This window comes from Plectropomus leopardus, chromosome 5 (genome assembly GCF_008729295.1).
Source record: "Plectropomus leopardus isolate mb chromosome 5, YSFRI_Pleo_2.0, whole genome shotgun sequence".
Lineage (NCBI taxonomy): Eukaryota > Metazoa > Chordata > Actinopteri > Perciformes > Serranidae > Plectropomus > Plectropomus leopardus.
This window is the reverse complement of record NC_056467.1, coordinates 19,207,711-19,228,617: the sequence shown is the minus strand read 5'-3', so window position 1 is coordinate 19,228,617 and position 20,907 is coordinate 19,207,711. Positions and strand designations below refer to the sequence as shown.

General features: G+C 38.4%; 1 protein-coding gene across 4 annotated transcripts; it reads right to left on the bottom strand.

Moving 5' to 3' along the window:
- Nucleotides 1-395: 395 nt before the first annotated feature.
- Nucleotides 396-2,219, bottom strand: gemin7 (gem (nuclear organelle) associated protein 7). 4 transcript variants are annotated; one of them, XM_042487029.1, is made up of 2 exons: nucleotides 2,131-2,219; nucleotides 396-1,026 (listed from the first exon to the last, which is right to left on the bottom strand). In XM_042487029.1, the coding sequence occupies exons 1-2, from the start codon at nucleotides 2,150-2,152 to the stop codon at nucleotides 629-631; spliced, it is 420 nt and encodes a 139-aa protein (XP_042342963.1). In that variant the 5' UTR covers nucleotides 2,153-2,219; the 3' UTR covers nucleotides 396-628. The 4 variants fall into 4 exon arrangements, with proteins under 4 accessions (XP_042342963.1, XP_042342964.1, XP_042342966.1 ...); XM_042487030.1 differs by having other exon boundaries at nucleotides 2,116-2,218; XM_042487032.1 differs by having other exon boundaries at nucleotides 396-1,022; nucleotides 2,116-2,218.
- Nucleotides 2,220-20,907: the final 18,688 nt, after the last annotated feature.

The following is a 20,907-nucleotide window of genomic DNA, read 5'->3' as shown; positions in this document are numbered from 1 at the left end:
GACCAGTACAGTAATACCCTCTTTCTGCATCTCACAAATGAAGACAGCAGACTGACGTCTCATGGTGCAGAAACAACAGATTAACTGATACATTGTGATGTAAAGATAAATATAAATTTGATTATCTGATTTCCTGGTCTTACATGCTTCATTACTATTAAGTTGTACAATTTTCTGAACTCGGTGTGGACTGTTATAATTCAAAGAAATAAACAGTAACAACTCAGCCTTCATATGGATTACATAACAGTTTTTTCCTGGATGTTATTGCGGGTCAAAATAATCAGAAAACACTAGCAGACTTCAGCAAACATCATCACATTATCAAAATCTTGGTCAGTGTTTGCCAAAAAGTCTGTCATCACTCAATCATTGTGCAAACAGTCACGTTTGTGTTTAAACACGAGCGTATGACGCCCTCTTGTGCTTAAAAAGTGGGACTGGCGGTGTTGGATTTCTGAAAGCAGTCACACGGAGCAGTTCGGCTAAACAATACAGATACTACAAAAATGATAACAATTTCCTAAACTATCTCAAAGTGTGAAAACAACAACAAACAAGTGCCCCAAGTGCCCCTTATCCAAAATGTCACATTCTGTAGAAAAAGGAAACAAAAGCCTCAAAGTGTTCATGCATCAAAAGTGAAAGAAATCACATCCTGGCTCCTGATCAGTGCCTCTTTTTGCACCCCGATGGGAGTGTGCAAGTCCGACACCTGAAAGTTCAGCACGTCAATGTCAGATGCTCCAAACGTGGCCTCCACCGTCACCCTCTCGTGCATGTGAAACTGAACCTTCTTGTTGTTCATGGAGAGGAGACATCGGAGGAAACTCTCTCTCAGCACAGATCGTGCATGCTGCTCCATCTGCAGCTGCTCGGCGTTTGACTCCGAGGCAGCAGAGGTGGGAATGGAGGTACGACAGAGAGCGATGAAACGGGGTGACGTGGGGTCAAATCCACGGCTGTTGGGGTCGGGTCCTTTTGGCAGGCGAAGGACAGACACCGGCGTTGCCATCTTAAGTCTTTCTGCCCAATTTAAGGAGAACAAAATTTAACACTAACTAAACAATATACACTCTCCAAACATCAAGTGTCTTTTTTAAAATACATGAATTTGGCCTATACTCACACAGATAACCAAGATGTTTAAATTATGAACAGAAAATAAGGATTTCTTGTTTTTTTGTAAGTGGATTAATCAAATACAAACAGTTAGCTTACTATGATTCTTTGATTTCAATCTCAAGAGAAAAAGTTGCAGTTACACTGATGGACATATACACTACTTCATTACCACGTGTTTTGATTTCTGAAAGTAATATTACATGTTTTCATATAAAGTAAAAATAGTATTTTTTTAGTATTTATTTACAGGAGGGGAGGGAAAAGTCACTATATATGATATATACTTTTTGATGGTCTTGAATAAATGAAATCAACTTTGAGCAATCTAATATTTTTGTCTTGTAATTTCATTGATAGTTTCTGGGTATTTTATTTGATCAGCTATTGACGAGATACATTAACTGTATGAATTAAACAGCCTTTGAGTTTGTGTTTATTGTTGTGTGTTGTATTGGAGAAACATCACTATTTTTTGACATTTTCTTCTTTCTTTCATCTTGTTCACTTACGATTGACTCGCTTTTAAAAAAATGACTGATTAATTTAATCATTTAATGCAACCCTATACAATAAGTCTGTTTGACGGCGTTTCCTAACATTGCTGATACACTAAGTTTTAGCTTTAATGTGTTTTAATGGCGTTATGTTATAAAGAAATATACTTTCGTTGGTTAACGTCGCTTAAACTGCTTGCCTATGTTATATTACTCACTTAAAATAACGATTATCATATGCATCCGCCTACAGAGCAGCAGGTGAGGTTGTCCTACAAAGTAAACATACATTTACTTGGCAAAGAGGTGCCACTTTAAGTTTGCTAACTTCACTAGAAGTTAGCATCTTCGTGGAGGCGTGTTGCTAATGCTAGATTACTGATAAAAGCTGCTACAATTTCAACACGATATGACCGAAAACAACGCTTTTTTCCTCACAGCAGGAGCGACTACAGCGAGAGTTGAGCTAGTGTTTGAATTAACAGCCAATATATACATTTTTTACACTTACTGTTTCCTCTGAGTAGCTGCATCAGCAGAGAAACATTAGCAGCAGGCTGTTTTCTTCGTCTTTACTTTGTTGGCGGATGAAGAAGCAGCTTACAGGAGCTGCACCGCCGCCTAGTGGTCTGGAGTGCGCAGGTAGCGTGGAGGAGAGAAAAGTACTGATTTTTTTTTTTAAAAAAGCACTGAGCAACTTCGCAAAAAAATGTCCAGCAAATGTGCCAATGTTGCAGACAACATTTGAAAATTTCATTTATTTGGGTAACCTATTCTCGTAATTACAATGGTGTGCTCATGTTGGAAAATACTGTTGTCTGCTGTGCTTTGATATGGCTGCTTATCTTGCCACTTAAAAGTAAACAAAACAATGTCTGGAACTAATAAAGTTTATATTGTTTAAATCCTCCAAGATATTATAATTAATCAATAATAAATGCAACAGGAGATGTTATCTATCTATCTATCTATCTATCTATCTATCTATATATATATATATATATATATATATATATATATCTATCTATATATATATATATATATAGAAAGAGAGGGGGAGGGGGAGAGAAAGAGAGGCCACTGATATCAGGACAAGAAAACTCTTCACAATGCATGGTGGGTGTCTCCCTAAATCCAGCCTCCTGAGACCATGCACTAAGCAAAAGTAGGGGCGCTGAAGATTAGTGGATCTCTATGTCCAGGATGAATCACAAAAATCCAGAAACAGATGTCCCCAAGTGATGTCTTGCAAAGTGAATATCTGGCAGCAGAAGCCCAGCCATGACATGGACAATGATGATGGTGATGATGATGATGATGATAAGGAGGAGGAACTGTCATGGAAGGATAAGCCCCTGCATGGCTTGTAGCACCGACAGAGTCTTTGATAGAGTTGTAGTGTTTCCACACTGCGTCAGTGTTTCAAAATAAACATGTGCTGACAGGCTTACACAACTGGCAAAGCTGAAAGACCTGTGTTACTCAGTACTACTGTCTAGGTATTACACCCTCGTTCAGAGATAACAGGGTACCACGAGGAGGTTATCAACTTTCTATGTTAACCCAGGCTTTCTGCTTCAAACTCCATGTGCATTCACTGCGCCGTTTGACGCTTAAAAATAATTGATTGCATGCCGCCTATTTCCGCCCTTTGAAGAATATTAAAAAGTATTACAGCACAAAGTGACACTGTTGCTTCAGTATAGCTGAGAGCTGACAGAAAATGACGTATGGTGAATGTTCAAGTTAATAAAGGTGATCTATTGTTATATCACTCCACTTTATTTATTTAGGTTATTTGGGTTTGACACTGTCCCATAGGCCTAATGAAGGAGATGTATAATTCACTTCAGTTTTTTGACAAATCAAAGTAAAATGAGTTTCACGGTATGCATGATTTGAAGGAATTATATCACATTTACTGTGAAATTAACGTCATCCTGATAAAAAATACATAGTTACTTGTTAATGTAGCATATAATGTCATCTATGGTTTTATAGAAAACTTATTTTAGAACCACTGTGGACAAACTGACCAGAAAACACCACAGACACATTCAGTAGTTCAGTAGTACAAACAAACTGATGAGGTAACTGATATTCTGTCTCAGATTTTCTGCATCACTGATAACTTACAGGCTCCTGTGAGGAAAAATAAAGCTTTGCAATATAGCTATACTGTAAATGCGCAACTTTGTTAGGAGGCATTTGTGTTACATTACAGCTTAACAAGTCGCATGAAGTGTATTATGAACGTTTTTGGTTCATATGCCGACACTGATTATCGAGTGACACTCTTCAAAGAAGCTGTGAAAGATGCTTTTCAGCTGATTTCAAGCTGAAGCTCAGAACATAACCTGCTCCCTACCAAGTTAAGTTTGACATGTAAGTTACCATGGCGATCCAGCCAGTTCAAAAGGGATCCACCTTCATAGTACAGGAAATTCTGGCTTTAAACTCAACAGACCTCTCTATGACCCTAATCTTACTTCATAGTATCCTCCCTGGTAGAGAAGAAACAAAAACATTTCTCTTGCTCCCTTTTCCCTGTAAGTACATAGATCAGTAGATCAGCAAAAACACTTGAGTATGAATCAGCATAAAACTTTTTGGAGTTTTTCCATCACATGGCTCCAATTGAAGGACTTTCCATTGTTAAGGACAAAAATCACACAAGTAGAATTGTTTTTTAAGAAAAACATGCGCATAAAGTATTTTTTAAAAATTCCCCACTTTCCACAGGCCCATGAGGAGTGAATCATATCCCACAGACTTTTTCATTGTTAGTTTCTGTCATGTTGTTTATCTCAATCAATCAATCAATCTGTCAGTCAGTCAGCCAATCAATCGGCCAATCAATCGTTTGTCACATGTATTTATACAAGATAATGTATCTTCTTACAGTGTTTGATGTTGCTCTACAGTTGCAAATGTTCCCAGATGGTTTTAATCACTCATGGCACTCATCCCAAGCCTGGGCGGCACGCTAGCTTTGTGGTTAGCACTGTTGCCTCACAGCAAGAGGGTCTTTGGTTCAAATCCCAGTTCGGCCCTTCTGTGCCCTTAGGTGTGAATGTGAGTGTGAATGGTTGTTTGTCTATGTGTCTATGTATCAGCAATATCAGCAATATGTGTCCAGGGTGTACCCCACCTTCCACCCGGTGACAGCTGGGATTGGCTCCAGCCCCCTTGTGACCCTTACAAGGGCAAGTAGTTACAGAAAATGATTCACTGATGCATCCCAAGCTGTACAAGATGACACCATGGTTGCTCAACTGCAACACAAGCAGCAGCCCTGCAGTGCATCCACTCCTGCACAGCCAGTACTTTTTCATCACATATTGCTGCTTTCCAATGGACCTCAGCGTCGACATATTACACTATTACTCTCTAGGTATCCTTCTGCGTCTGCTCTTTATGATCGAGATTCTGCTACCATGATACGAACACAAGCATGTGGTGGGATACCACTGCACTTGGTTATATGTAGGCAACAACAGCACAGCCCACACTGGGACATCATCAAAAGCACAGGCTGGCTTGGATGGTTAGGTTTAGGGGAAAGGGGCAGATGGTAAGGTGTAAAAAAAAAAAACATTACATTCAGATGGGAAGCAAACACTGGACTCCTGCATGAAAGTCTGGGGTTTGGTTATGTCCATTTTTCTTCATCTATAACTCAATGTTTACTGATGTTTACATTTGAAAACCTTGACCTGGCTATCTGGCAGCTTGCTAGAAGTTGACGGGAGGAGAGTTTAGAGACTGGTGAGTTCCCGATGAGCCTGCAGCCATAGGCCATCACCTTTCTATACCAACCACAAAAAGCACCACCAAGGTTTGCAACATAGACATGAGAGCCTAAATTTAGCACAAACTAAACAGAGAGGCAACTGTAAACATGCAAGCCTACTAAATGGTATTAGCATGTGTTTCAGTGCCCATCATGCATCTCCAGCTAAGCACTTGTTTTCAGATTTAGTTTTTGCCCCTCATAGCTGCTCTGTAGCATGCTCGCTACTCTAACAGTTGTTTCAGTACAGTTGGAAATGTATCACTGACAGAGGAATTCAAGGCCTCTCCTCCCACAGCACAAAACAAGGAATGGCCACGTTACACCTCAGCAAGAGCGCTATCATCAAAAATACCACCACGTCCTGTACTGATGACAGTCTTTGTTTGAGATGCAGCAGGATGGCATTTGCGTTTATACTACAAAACATATGTGGTCAACTATGTCCCAGACCTCCTCAGCAAGCAGTTTGAGTGCTTGGATCAGAAATACGTCTCGCTAGCCTTTTATACCTGTATTTAGCGCTATCCACTTGTGATCACCTGAGATGCATGTTTATGCCACATCTAAACAGGGTCAAAGATGTCGGCCCCAAGTGCACGACTCAGGGGACAGTTCAGGTGGATAATCAAAAGTGTTTACCGCAGAAAAAAGGGCATGGGTCACAGACAGGCATTCAGCCCTAGGCATTTGGCTTAGGATTAGACAAAATAGATTTAAAAAAGAGATTTAAAAAAAACAAGCAAGGCACAAAGATGAACTGTCACCAGAAGCAGGGTTAACTGGACCCAGGTTAAATCCATCAGGGCGAGGCAGACAATGACATAAGTGGGAAACATATGGGGACAGGAAGTAGGGATCTGAATCAATAGGAGAGATGCGTTACAAAATAAAGCAGGAAATACATGAAAGAATGAGAATGGGAGAAAAAAACATGACGTAGAGACCAAATCCCCTCCTTTGTTAAAGTAAAATGCTAATATTGACAAAAGAATCATATCACAACATGCACTGAGGAGACTATTATCTTCAGTTTATGCCCTATTAGCATCCAAGTCCAAGTTGTAACTATGAATAAGAAACACAGATTCTTTTAAAAGCTCTTTGCTACATACAATCGTTACTATTTGCAGTTAGTATCCTCTTTAAAGAACTCAACATCAGTAAAAGCCAAGCAAGAAAATGACAGTGCTATTTCAGGTAAAAATTCAAATAAAAAACAAATGAAAATACAAAACAGATCCAACCTGGAGACAACGAATCAATGGCTCAAATCAATACAAGTTTGTCAACAAAGGAAAACATACATTATAAGAATTATTTTGTGATGATTCTACACACAGGGGCTTTAAAGGTCCAATAAAGTCACATAGTTTAATGTTTAACCCTGCTTAACTATCTCAAATATTTCTCATATCATGCAGTCTCAATGTTATATATAATGACTACATCAAAAACACTGAGTATAAATAGTCCCAACATTTTGTCTTTTAAAAATTAACTTCATTACAAAAGCACTTCACTAAACTTTTTTATATCATATTACTTTTTAAAAATATTTATTAGTTATTTAACTTTGTAATAACTGTACTTCAACTTTATTTAAACAGTGCTTTCTCACTTAATAGTAATAGGAGTTCGTTTTGCGTAGTAATTTATAGTATCGTCATTTGACTCATAATGGCTACTCCGGTCTAACTATCCACTCTCTTAATTACATCATGATGATGACAGGGCAGAGTTGTGACATAAATAGATCATAACTTACACTTTCGATCTTGAGGACAAACACAGCTGCATCGGATCAGAGACATTCTCTTCAGACAGCTGTGGAGGTGGTGGGGACACAACTTTCCGCTAGACTTGACTCACGTCAATAAGCCAGTAAATTTTCTTTCATCGCCTACGGGACGGCTAAATAACATAAACAGTTAACTCTATCAAATGCTATATATAGCTCAAAAGCACCTCACCACATCCTTCAAAATAATCATAAAGTTGACTCAGTTATATGTGCAGGCTTACTAATGCATTCACTGTTATTCGGTTCCTTTCTATCTTAACACTAAATATGGCAATATTCAAAGTTTTTCTTGCCAGCAAATTTCAATTTCTGGGGCGAAGAAACATTTATGATACTTCAACATTTTGTTCAGCGAGTTCATTTTCACAAATTAACATTAGTTATGATTTTGAAGACTAAATGCATCACCAGTAAGAAGTAAAAGTAAGTAAAAAGCTAAGGTTAGGCTTTAAACGAAAACAAAGAGCTCGTTGGTTTCACAGTCCATTTCTCCTCCTTGAGTCAGGCTGCGATCTTGTTACACAAAATGAAAGTAAAGCAGTTTTCACGAATAACACATCAGGAAGAAACAATAGGACAAACATCTGGACCCAATTTCCTGCCAAAAAAGCAAAGGAGTTTCACACAAACTTGGAACCTGGAAGCATCATCACAAAGTGCATGTAAAGGCTGTTAGTCTTGTCACTATACATCCCACTTAGTCAGGAGTCGTACAGAGTAACAGTGCTCAGTACTTGCTGCCAGACTGAAGTGTAACTTCAGCGCACCTTCTTGGTCCAGGATTCTGTTCAGCTGTTGCTAAACCAACAAGTGGCACTTAGTGAAATCATTTTCAGCGGATAGTGTAGAATAAAAATGTAGATATGTTAAAGTGTGACTGGGCCTTTATACTAGTTTTTGACTATAAACATTATCACCATTCCATGGCACACAGTTTAATAATCCTTTTTAATGCGTCTCTAACCCCATAGTTTCTTGGCTTGTGTGTATACACTCAGACAGCCTCTGTGTTTGTGCCATGTTGCCAGCTTCTGTAACGGCTGGTGTGTGTACACCTGGGCAGCCTCTGTGTGTGCGTATTAAAGGCCATGTTCTGACAATGTAGCTTGCTTATTGTTTTTCTCATTAGAGAAAGAAATACAGATGACAGGACAAAATAATTGAAGATTTGGAAAGAACCTAAAACTACAATTTAGAACAGTTTGGATCGCATACCACTAGAATAAAGGCCACACGGTGAAACAAAAGGGGGAGGAGACTCCCTGGAGCCTCCAGAAGGGTAAAAAAGTGAATGTATTAGGGGTGAAAGTTAGTCTATTTCCTAGAGTTTGTTGTTATGCTGCTAAAGATCGCAGTAAACTCTTTGCAACCGACTTTGCCATCTCAAGTGATCTTCTTGAGTGACTCCATCTGACTCTACTGAAGAGGAAAAGCTTACAAGTCTCGACAGTTTAGACCACGATGTGTAGAGTTACTTAAGATACTCAAGATAGTCGTCTGAAAAACAACATAAGATAGTTGCTATGACACTTGGCTGAATGAGCAAACCAGTTACAGGTCTGTCTTATCAGATTGCCACCATATTGCAGATTGCCAAACAGAATGCTTCTGTTTGAGCAGACCGTAAACCGTAATGTTGCTAAGCAACCATGGTACTTGTTCCATCGGTTGCAATTTCCACCATATTTATAAAAGCATCCACAATCCTGTTGGCAGCTGCATGTGAAAGTTCAACTAGGCCAAAATAATTGCTGATGAACTTGTGTTTTGTGGAGCAATATTTTACGCAAATGCAAAGCAGTTTGTTCACCAAAATGTCAGTGGTTTCATCCAGGTAAAGTGAGTAAGGGAACTCACCAATGTCCTCTCTGAGCTCCTGCCTAAAATGCAGTGCCAAAATGAATTCAATTACAGCAGTACACTTCATTATGTGCATTTTAAATGCTCAGTTTCATCCTGCAGTATATTTGATAACTCATTCACAGCACTGATTGAAGTGTGATAAGCAACATACGTTGCTATCCTAAGTTCACGACGTTTCTGATCTTCGTTGTGTTCTAGCTGCCTTTTCTCGTCACTGGCGTGGCATAAGTCTTGCATATAGGCAAACAACAAGACTTGTGTTTATTGGTTCCTCCGTAAGTCTTTGTATGTTCCCTGATGTCAGTCTTGCAAAATTTGCAATGCACCTTTGATTCTTCTGAAGAGGGCATTATCCACGACTCCAGCTCAGGGTCCTTTTTGCCATTCCTTTTGGTATGTTTTTTTGTATTTCCCCTACTTTCGTATCTTTATCAAGCAAGCGAACTTGCTACCAAAAAAATCGGACCAGCACAGTTCACTGTATCTCACAGGGTCCAATGCAGGCACTGTGAGGTCAGAGGTCACATTACGATGACTTTGTCAGTACTAGCTGCCTTTTATCAGAATGAAGAGCAAATGAAACAGACTTATGCTGAGTGACTGGGGGGAAAGAAAATGTACTACTTGAGTATATTTTAGGAAATTATATTCTAATTTAATAAAAAACCTGCTCAAGTCACAGACAACAAGCCAAAATTCTCTCCACTTGCCCAAGCTAATTTTTCCCTGCACAACCCAACCCAAAACATCCCAAAACAGCCCCATTCAATGGAAACAGCCCAATCTGGCAACACTGGCTATACGGATGAAAATCCAGAGTAAAATAAAAAGGGGAAATGCTGTGATTAATCACTTATAAATTCATAATTTAATATTTTAGAGGAGGAAGATTAAAGTTCTTCTTTTAGAAGCTATATAATATTGCTTTATGTTAAAAAATACTAAAAACATGACATACAGAGGAGGATGCAGTGTTGGCATTAAGGTATCAATGCAGTAATAACAACAAGTGCTGGACAGAGCAGCCACATTGTTCATATGTATGACACAATTAGATACCATCACAAGTTGGCTGTAAACCAAGCACCTGACAAAAGAGCAGCTGACTGAATAACTTCAAATGCATCCATCTATCTGTATTGACACATGGGTTATAACTTCACTGATTCAGAGTCAGAATCAGAATCCGGTTTTAAGTACATTTACATATACAAGGAATGTGACTTGGTGTTTTTGGTGCAAAACAACTAACATAAAGGAAGAATAAAAATATTGAATTTCAATAGTATAAGAGATAAACATATAGAAGCAATTTAAAAATATAAAATGAAAAAACAGAATGTAAAAAAGACTAAATGTATTTAGTTTGCTGAAAACCAAGCACCTGACAAAAGAGCATTCAAAGAGCATTCAAAGTCATAGGGCATAGCACATCAAGTACTGTACAATCAAGCAAACAATTGAGCTATCACATGCTCTGCTTGCAGAAGCATTCATAAACAAACTTGTGTCTAGAGTCGACTACAGAAAGGAGAGGAGCGATCACAATCACGAGGGTCATTATCATGAGTCATCATCAGATTGCTCAAGTCCTAAAATGTAGCCATTCTCCTCAGACATCAGTGATGTTGGAGTGAGAGACAAAAAAAAACAATAGTTAGATTGTGTGCACCTGGAGAGGAGGTGTGTCAGCACATCATGTCGGCACATGCTGCAGCGATGTGTGCAGAGAGTAACCTAATGTGCCAGCCCTATTTTGCCCAGTCAGATGACAGGACCTTGTGCAAAGTTTTGTTTTGTATGTAAACAACATTTGGAAAGTATGGAAACTTCATATGATATTTGTATGTAGGTAAATCTACGTATGTTATTCAGTAGTGTGCATACTTGTACTTATGCCAACCCAGACAGAAAAGTCTGGATACCACTGACATCCTGAAGAATAAGGTCTGTTTTAGGGTACACTGGATTTGGAAATCTTGGAAGCATATGCAACTGCTGCTAAGACATGAAGTAAGTCACAAAGCACTGCTTATATGGTGCTGTAATATGCAAAAGACTGTCACCTTATAACCGAACAAGCACAAAGTATGCTTGTTTTTTTTGCAAGAAGAATACCCAATACCTAAATACCTAATTGCAGTCAGTCAGACTTAGGGCTAGGCAATGTGTTGCATGTTAAATGCTTTCTGGGCCACACAAAGGTCTCTGGTGAGCTTTCAGACATGTCAGAGGTTAACGGTCACAGTAAATTTAAAAAATAGTCTGTATGAAGTGCCATCTGACCTGATCTGTAAAAGATGAAGTGTTTATAACTGTTCCAAGCTCCAATCAGCCTTCGCTCTGTGTATATGGTGCTAAATATCAAATATTAGCAAGCTAAAACGCTAAACTAAGATTATATAAGATAACCAAGTGTAATAATCTTATATTTAGATTAAAAAATCTAGTTAGTCTTGTTTTAAGTATAAATGGATTATCTAGTGCTAGGAAAGATCATTTGACTTAATTCAAGTAAATATCACTTGCCTGGTCTTGTTAAGCATCTTTGTCTTTGTAGTTATTTTTAACTAGATACAGGAGACAAGTCTGGAAACATCCACGTCAGGTCTATAGAAACCTTATTTTAAGCACTAGTATGTCCAACTAGGCTTAAATAAATTGCTTGAAATTAGTGTTTTTGATCTTATTTCAAGATTTTATGGGCTATAATGAGAGTCACACAGTTTTACTGGTTTTAAGACATCTTAACAAGCAAAATTTGCTTACTGCACTGGCAGCCAAATTTGCTTCTTTTAATTGCAAGTATGCTTAAATCTAGGGTGTTTGGCCTTAAATTTGACAGGCCATTTTTACAGTGTGTAAGTTACTGTTGTCACTGTGAGCCTGAAAGCATGTTCATGTTTCTGAAAACATGAAAATATTACCATCCAGCTACAATATTGTTTTCTTTCATGAGACAACAGCAGCCAACCGTGGATGTAAGTTTCTTAGTAGCACATGAGGGCAAAAAAGCCAGCTGCTGGTGTAAATTTTCCAGGATGATCACTACCTCTGGACTGTGCGGCCCATGGCAGGCACACCAGAGACTTCTGGAAATTTACATCTGGTTTAGCAGTCTGCTCACTTGAATGAGGATAAAATGAACTTATCAAACAGCTTGGCTAGACTTTCCAAATGTTTAAAGACAGAAAATATGAAATTCTGATGCAAGGAGTCCGGGGGTGGTGACACTCAAAAATGTTATCCACTGATATATAGCTGTCTCTTTCGCAATGTAATATTCTAACAGTAACTTTAACTTTTATCAAAGTCATTTTCTGGTAAGATATCTTTATTCAAGCATTAGTCTCAGGTATCTACCAATGTATGGTATAATATTCTGTCTTTCCACTTTAGATGAAGGGCAGCAGACAGCAGCTTCTCTAAATTGTGTCATCAAGAGAGAGTCCCAAACTGAGTTATGTGTCTGTCAGATGGTCTGAATGGGATACTATTTTATTACACAAATTAAACGTTAATGTAATGTCAGTGATGTCAGTGAGTTTTAATCAACACGTTCAACACGTCCCACGTCCTCATGACCTTCAGCTGCTACTTTACAGCTTATCTGGTTGTTGACTCACACAGTTTGTATATCATCTGATGGCCTTTATTTCCTTTGTGGTTATAAAGGCGGATGTCAATTTTCCCCCCCTCTGATATCACCTCTGAAAATCTCAGATTTATTTCTCCCTTGATAGGGTCCTGATACTCCAGTCTATATGTAATGCATTCACTTAAGAGATAATTTTACAAACTTTTACAAACAAATAAAGGGATTATAAATAGAACAAACACTGAATCAGTGAATGTGTGCTGTTGAAGAGTCCTGTGTATACTTTAAAGATGACAGAAAGAGATCAAGTTAACATGGAAAACTTAACCCATGTGTATATATGTGTGCGTGCGTGCTTATAGATGTGTTTTGTTTTGTAAATGAGTGCTTTATCTATTTTTTCGATTCTAACAGTTATTTCACATGATTGCATCATGTCACTGTATTTTGTATATGTACGTTAGCGCAGTGCAGTGTCAACTTCATTCTGATGATGTGCAGTTGTGCTCGAAACATCACCTAGGTGTAACAAAAAGTGGAGTCTGCATTGTGCAAGCTGCTTGTTTATTTCATCAACGAGCCAACAGCCAATCACAAATGGCTCAGCTAAGTTTGCCTCTTATGAATAGTGTTGGCAAAAAGTAAAGGATAAAAAATGTGGGGGAAAATATTGTTAGTGTGACATCAGACATCAGACATCAAAGAATTGAAGAACTGATTGCCATTCCACAGCCAAATGTAGGATATGTGATTAATGTTTTCCATCTTCCACTTTTTTTTAGTATTGCATGTTTCAGCCTGTGAAAGAGTCTTTGACAGTTCATTTCCTGCTGTGTACTTTTCTCTCTTGAGAACATGCGTTTTTATGACTTTTGTCATCTTTTTTTTTTTTAGATGCTCAGACTTTTGTCTCTGTTTCTGTTTCTCCTGTGCGGGAGTATCTCACTTCCTTGAGTGACATCATCTTTGATGATTTAATGTATAACACATGCCCTTATAATAATAAGTAATTTATTGCATCAACGTCTGAGTCAGGGAAATTACTTAGCCCTTAACTAGGTAAATGGTGGTTCTTCTAGCATATCTGGTGCCTTAGGCGAGCTTCCTCTAAGTTAAACCAGCAATTTGCTTCCAGTCACATATTGTACATGTGCCCCTAGTAACAAAAATAAATCAATAAATACTCTAATAATCTAAATACCACAAAAATTACAAATTAACTTGATCAGAAGAATAAACAATAAAACAAGATGTGATAATGCAAAATAATAATTAAAAAGTGCAAATTCACTTTCCAACTAAACTGGCAATGCACTGATTATGAAATTCTGTACTGATAACGATAACAACATGCAAAATAATTATTTGGCCAATAGCTGATACCAATGTTTTATATAGTAAATTATATTATTTTTTTGTTGTCATTTATCCCTCCACTGTGCCGAGTAAACACATCAATCTACACATTTAAAGAATAACTGAACTGTTTTAAAGTAATTACACACTACACTAAATAACTAACTAACTCTCACATGAAAAACAGTTTTTTAAAAACACATGTTTACTTTTTATAGCTATCAACTTTAGGCTATAGACTGTCAGACAACTACGACATCAGGAAATAGTCAATGGTTGCAGCAGGGCAAGGCAGGTAGAGACCTTGAGGCGATGACCAAGATGTGGTCAAAAGCCTCAAAAAAGACAGAAAAGAGCTGGTGTTCTCAAAAGTCATCACAGTTGAGGAAGAAACATTTCAGATCAGAGTATTGGGCCAGCAGCAGAAAGGAAGGTGGACAAACCTGGAGGCAGTCACCAACAGGGCCATAACCTTGGCCACTTGTGGAAGATCCCACAGGCAAGACTGACCTTCCTCATCAGGTCCAAATATCACACCCTTCCAAGCTCCCAGAATATACATCTCTAGTATGACTGGGAAACAAACTTGTCCAAACTTGTAGCACATTGTTTCTGGCTGCAAATCAGCTTTGACACAGGGCTGGTACAGATGGTGCCATGACCAAGCGCTCTGAAAACTGTAAGAGGTGTTGGAGGAGTGAAAGCTTGAAGACAACAGAACCAACAGAGCCAGCCCATCATCCTCCAAACCGCAAACACTTCAAAGGAGCTCAAACCAAACTCAAAGGCCGACTCACTCTCCAGTGGTTAGTTCAGTGGCAGTGGGAATACAGCCATTTAGTTTTACTTATGTTTAAAAAACTTGCATGCACCTGCTAATTGTGGTGGGAAGTAGTATAAGTGGGGGAACCATTGATCTTGGGTCAGCCACAGCGAGCGGCAGGGAGACATCCCTCCCTCGTTTAATATCTATTTTTTGATTTACTGTGTGAGAATATCAACAAATGTATCCTTTAAACTGCTTATTTATTCAAATTTCTCACAAAAAGATACATTTTACAGGACTACATTGAATGCATCATAAGAATGCTATAGTTGACCTTTGCCCGCTGCTCATTTTAGAGCGCTCCTGCTGTCTTTTTCAGCCCAGTTTTTTTGTTTCATTTTATTTCTGTCCACATACACTCTTCTCAGTAGTGTTGTTATGACCCAGCTTGTGAGGGGAAAGGGAAGCAACATAAATATCCTGATGTTTAAGGTAAGTCAAAGTTATTTATTTAAGGATAAGGATTACTGTGTACAACAAGAAGTTGGGGGAAAACTATCGATGGGCTTGTGAGTGCTGTGAAAAATCTAATAAATAATTACAACCAAAAAAAGTTTGTTTTTTTTGAGAAACAGCGCTATTAAAATTATCTTGTGAAAACAATTGAGGAAAAAAAATCTTAAGTTTGCAGTAAACAAAAGTACCAACTAAACAGCACTCCTAAAATCTAGTGACTTTAACATAGGCACAGATTGCATGAAGTGCGATTTGTAATATAAAAACTAAATTAACTAAACTAGTGTCTCATGTAGCATTTCAAGTAAATTACAAAATGCAAAAGATAAATCAAAGTCTAAACAGAGTTCCGTTCCTGTCCATCTGGACAGCCTGGCTTTCAAGCTTTTACTTATGCGCCTACACCTTTGGAGAAGGAACCAATCAGGTGCAGGCGCAGTCACATCCTAATTTGCATAAGACAGCTTCACAAGACAAGGTTATTAAGGAGGAGAGGGGGTTGACTGTGGCTGTAACAGGTATAGTTGATGAGGTCAGTGTACTACCAGATAGATGTGTAGGTTACAGAGGAGGAAGTAGATATACTCTCCTCTGTATCCCATTGGCTCTGTGGCTGATAGGTGGGTGTAAAAAGGTTCTGTGATGTCCACTTCACTTGCATATCACACTTTGTTTAGGCCTAGTTTGTGATGATTCACTTGAACTCTTTTTTCTGGGTGCAATTATGGCGCCACCCTTAGTATGGCGTCCTAGGCAGCCTATGTCATGGTCACTGCCACCACTGCCTTACATGCTTGTCTCTGCAGTGTTACTGCTTTCATTCACAACATAACTAAACTGGCATTTTCTCTAAAATAGACTGAAAAGGGCTTAAGAGTGGCGCTAGTTAGGTTACTCGAAAATAAATATTGTACAATTCATAATGTTTCTCACACAGTAATCTCCATGCTGTTTTAACATCAAATACAGTGCAGAAATATTGGAAGGAAAATATTAATCAAGAAACGGAGACACATGAGGAATCTTAATCTTCATATCAGGTACATATGCTATATGCATTTTTCAAATCTTGTCCTTTTATGCAATATTAACAAATCTCTTGATTTAAAGTCACTGTCTGTGTGACAGCCAGGGGTCAGTAATGGTGACAAACCCTCAGAGAATAATCAGTGACTTAGTATTTTTCAGCTCACTGGTTTGGTAAAATGCCAAACTCAAGGCTTCAAAATGTCAGTCACTGTTATGTCCATTTCATTCACTATTTTTAGAATCTATGATCAAACTGAGCATTTCTGTCATGTACGTAGGAAAGTTTTATCTCTGGCTTATCATATTTAAACAAATGGGGATGCTATCCAGATATAAATCTGCATCCTTGTCAGCACACAGAGAGTCTCTGTCAGTCCATGCCCACCAGCATATCCTGCAAACTAGCATATAGTAAACATTTTTAGACAGTTATCGGTGAAAAGCATTGAGAGAATCCGGTCGGAGATTGATAACAGATAAATGTTTTACACGAACAATAACTTCTTTCAACTTGGGGTTACTATCTGCAATCATGACACATGCATAAGTAGGTGCAGCCAAAATATAGACTGTAGCGCATCTGTGTACTGGGGAGGACTTGAGGATGCCTAGTTTAGGTCCTCAATACTCTGCTGCTATTGGCCAAATCTTCCATATGTGTAGGAATATCTGTAGTTTTGCTTTTTAAAACTCAAACTTAGATCTAAATTTTGACTTTTACATCTAACCTCTGACTAAGGAATGTTGATAAAAGATCATTACACCCAAATCCCATAATTAAAAAAAGTATTGTCTTACATACTGCTGGTAGGTCTACGTTGCACACAGCACAGAATAACAGACAAAGCTCAAAAGCTCAATAAGATAAATTATTTATAGGCTGAACACAATATGTTGCCTGTCACGTTTTGCTGAAACATGACAAACTACAATATCTGGAATAAAAAGGTCAAGGTTAATTCTGTTCTTAAACTTGAATTTACTGGACTGTATTATGTCATCATAGTCATGATTTTCAGTTCCAGGAATTGGATCTGAACGCTGTGTGTTCAGTTGTTTGCAGTTAAAATAACTTGATGATGATGAACCAGGCTCAACCATTGCTGCAAGGCAATGCAGCATTGCAGCACTGGCCAGTTAAATGTATTCATGTCTTCTGGGTACTCATCGGGGATTCCCTTTCTGTGTTCCATCTCCTCTCCACGTCTTCCCACCAGTTGTCCTGCCTTCTTCCCTCTCAATGAGTGCTTGCTCCAATCATATGTTTTTCCTGATGTCTATTTAGTTCTTCGGTACATTTGCCAGTGCACGGCTGTGATTTCATGTGAGCAGTCCGCCTCTGTGCTGTGTGCTCTGCGTGGCTATTGTTTGTTATAAATCGTTTTGGTTAACTTGATTGGTGTATGTGCTAACTGAGCACGCGAGTTGTAAAAGGAGCTGGGCTTTGGAGTAAGCTTTTTTTGTGTTTGTATCTTTTGTTTACATAGTAGCCTACATACTCTGTTTCTGCACCTCACCGTAACAAAACTCTGTATCGGTCTTATGTGTGTCTACTGTGGGTTACAGCTTTCTTTTGTTTGTGTTATTGTTTGCTGTCACCCTTCCCCCTCTCTTTGTGTTCACATGTTGCCTGCTACTATTATGTAGCATAAACATCTAAACAATAAACGGCTTTTGGCAGCTACCTTTGTTCCTAGGCATAATATCTGCAGGTTGTAACATATGGGTGCTCTTCCAGGAGATTTCTTCCCATAAATCAGAAGCCAAATTGTATGGTTTTTGTTTGACTGATGGATTGTTTCCACATGCGTAAAATGGTGTCCTTTGATTTAGCTCAGTTTGTAGAAAGTCCGTCCCATGCTCTGATTGACACTCTCCGCAGGGAAGATTTATTAGTCGTTGCAGCCCACTGCGGTGTCTCACTGTTACTGATCTGATCATGAGTGGAGTTTTGTTTTTGGACTTCTGTGCTAGTGACTGGCCATAATAATTACCATGTTCAAGCACAGGGTGCTTCATAAGTGTACCTGGTACCAGAACACCCTTGGCTAAAGATTGATGATTGACTTTGTGGTGATACCCTCAGATCTGTGGTGACTGATCACCACCAGGTGGGGAGTTGGATTAGATGGCAGAGGAGGCTGCCAGACAGACAAAGTAAACCCAAGTGTATAGTGAGGGTGAATGTCTTGCTGAGGCCCCTGTTCACAAGGTATTCAACTCCAACCTCTGGAAGATTTTTTTGTGCATTGCAGGGGAAGTTGGGGACATGGATGCGAGTGATCTGTATTCAAAGCCTCCTTTGTGCTGCAAAAAGTTGTGTTCAGAAGGCTGTTGGTTCCTGTTGTGGTGGCACCTGAAAATCCTGCTGGTTGACACCAAGGGTTAAAGGAGGCCATGAAGGTGGCCTTTCAAGCTTGGCCCTATGGGATCTCCTGAAGCAGCAGATGGATACTGATTTGCCAGGAGGGCTGCAGTTGTGCGGGTTGCCAAAACAAAAACTCTGTTGTGAGAGGAGTTTGGGGAGGCTATGGAAGACTTTTACTTGGCCTTAAAAGAGTTGCTTCAGGCACAGTTGAGATGCTTCGGGCACAGTGTTTCCAGATTGGAAATGTTAAACTGTCATACCAGAGGCTCGAAATGATCAGATTTTGAGAAAAAATGTTGTTTGCCAGTCACAATCACAAGAACAAACTTTAGTGAGCAAGTATTTAAACAACACATCTACAAATCTACCCATACCCACTGCCTCAGAGAGAAGCTATTTCTCAGTCTACAATCTAAATATGCTTTTACTGGGATGTTTTTTAACACACTCTATTACTTGTTGTTGAATATTTTCCATGATAGTATTACTTCATTTTCGTAAAAGATATAGGCAGTGTTGATGATTTTAGTGGGAGTTCAGCTCCAGGCGCGCTGACTCACTGTGGCTATAAGCACGTCGTCAGCCTGCTGATTTAGGCCAGCATTCTCTGTCAGATAGACCAGGGATGTTTGTCTTATTTGACCCAGGGGCCACTTTTGCAAAATGAGAGGACAAGTTAAAAAAAAAAAAACTAAACTAATATATAAATAATTATAAGCCAGTCAGTGGTCCTGGGGCTCCTCTGTGGTTTTTTTTATTAGAAAAAAATGGGTGCAGAATCAGAAAAAAGTGTTAAAACCAGTTAAGCATATTTTCTTTTAGTTACCAGCTCCTCTTTATTACGCTTATGTTTATGTATTTGCCACATTTACCATATGTTTTCTACCTAATAATTTAAAAAAACGTATTTATTTATTTTTACTCAGCTTTGAACTGGTATTCCTTGGTTTTATGTCTTTGTAAAGCACTATGTAACTTGTTTTTTTAAACGTGCTTCACAAATAATCTTAAACTGGAGATGACTGAGGTAGAGCTACAGCTATATATAAAGAAAGAGAGCAGGCAGGCAGCTATGGATGTGACCAATTCACGTGTCTCTGGATGAGACACATTTGTTGTTTGAGCCTGTCTTTAAGTCACTTAAAATCCTATACTGTAATGAATTTCTGTAAATTTACGGTGAATTTACAACAGTATCTTACTGTTTTTTATAATAATTGTAAAATACTGTTAAATATTCATCCACAGCGTGTAAATTAACAGTTAAATCAGTCAGTTAACAATAACAGTAGATAACTGTAATTTAACAGCATAAAACTATGGATTGCTGTAAATTTCTGATGTTAGAACAGTATCTTACTGTATTTTTTTTTTTTAATTGTAAACTACTGTTAAATATTCATCCCCACATGTAAATTAACAGTTAATGCTTGGTTAAGAATAACTAACTGTAATTTAACAGTATAAAACAGTATTTTCCGTCTTGCCTTCACAAGTCTTGTCACTATCCATCAGTATCTTACTAATAATTGTGAGCTTTTGTTTCTGTTTTGATGATACCACTTCTTTATTAATCAAACTTTTCACATTACTCAAGTCATTTTTGAATGGCAAGATGTGACAGGATATTCCTGAACCTGACTTTGGACAGCACAGCTTCTTCATCATTCGGAGCAGTCCATGTGGACTTCAACCAAAAAGGTAAAGTTATTTTTATCTCCAAAAACTGTCAATGTCCAGTATTGTTTTATCTGCATGATTATTAAACAGTTGACATTATAAATAATAGCCTATTTCATTGGGTCTGTTTCACCTGGTCAGGCTGCTAAAATTGGCAAAGCAAGCTCTGTAACTTAGCAAGCTTGAACTCAGTTAGCTAACATTACTAATCTGGTGTTGTTTCTGACCTTTGTAAGGTGTGTTAGCATCTTATCACTTACTCATTCAATTTCATTTAAAGGTTCTGACAAATAAAGGCCAGCCTGTTAACAGTACATCAGATTTTCAGCCTTTCATGAAATAGTTCTGTAAATAAGGTAACGTTAGGGTATCCTTGGACTCAATTGAAGCCAGTTAAAAAAATAGACAGTAAAGGTAACTATCTCGAAGATCTGCATTTCATTCTCTGTGGTGGCACCTGTGGTGATAAACAGTAATTCTGGACCTCACTCGACCTGAGGATCCAAACAGTGTTG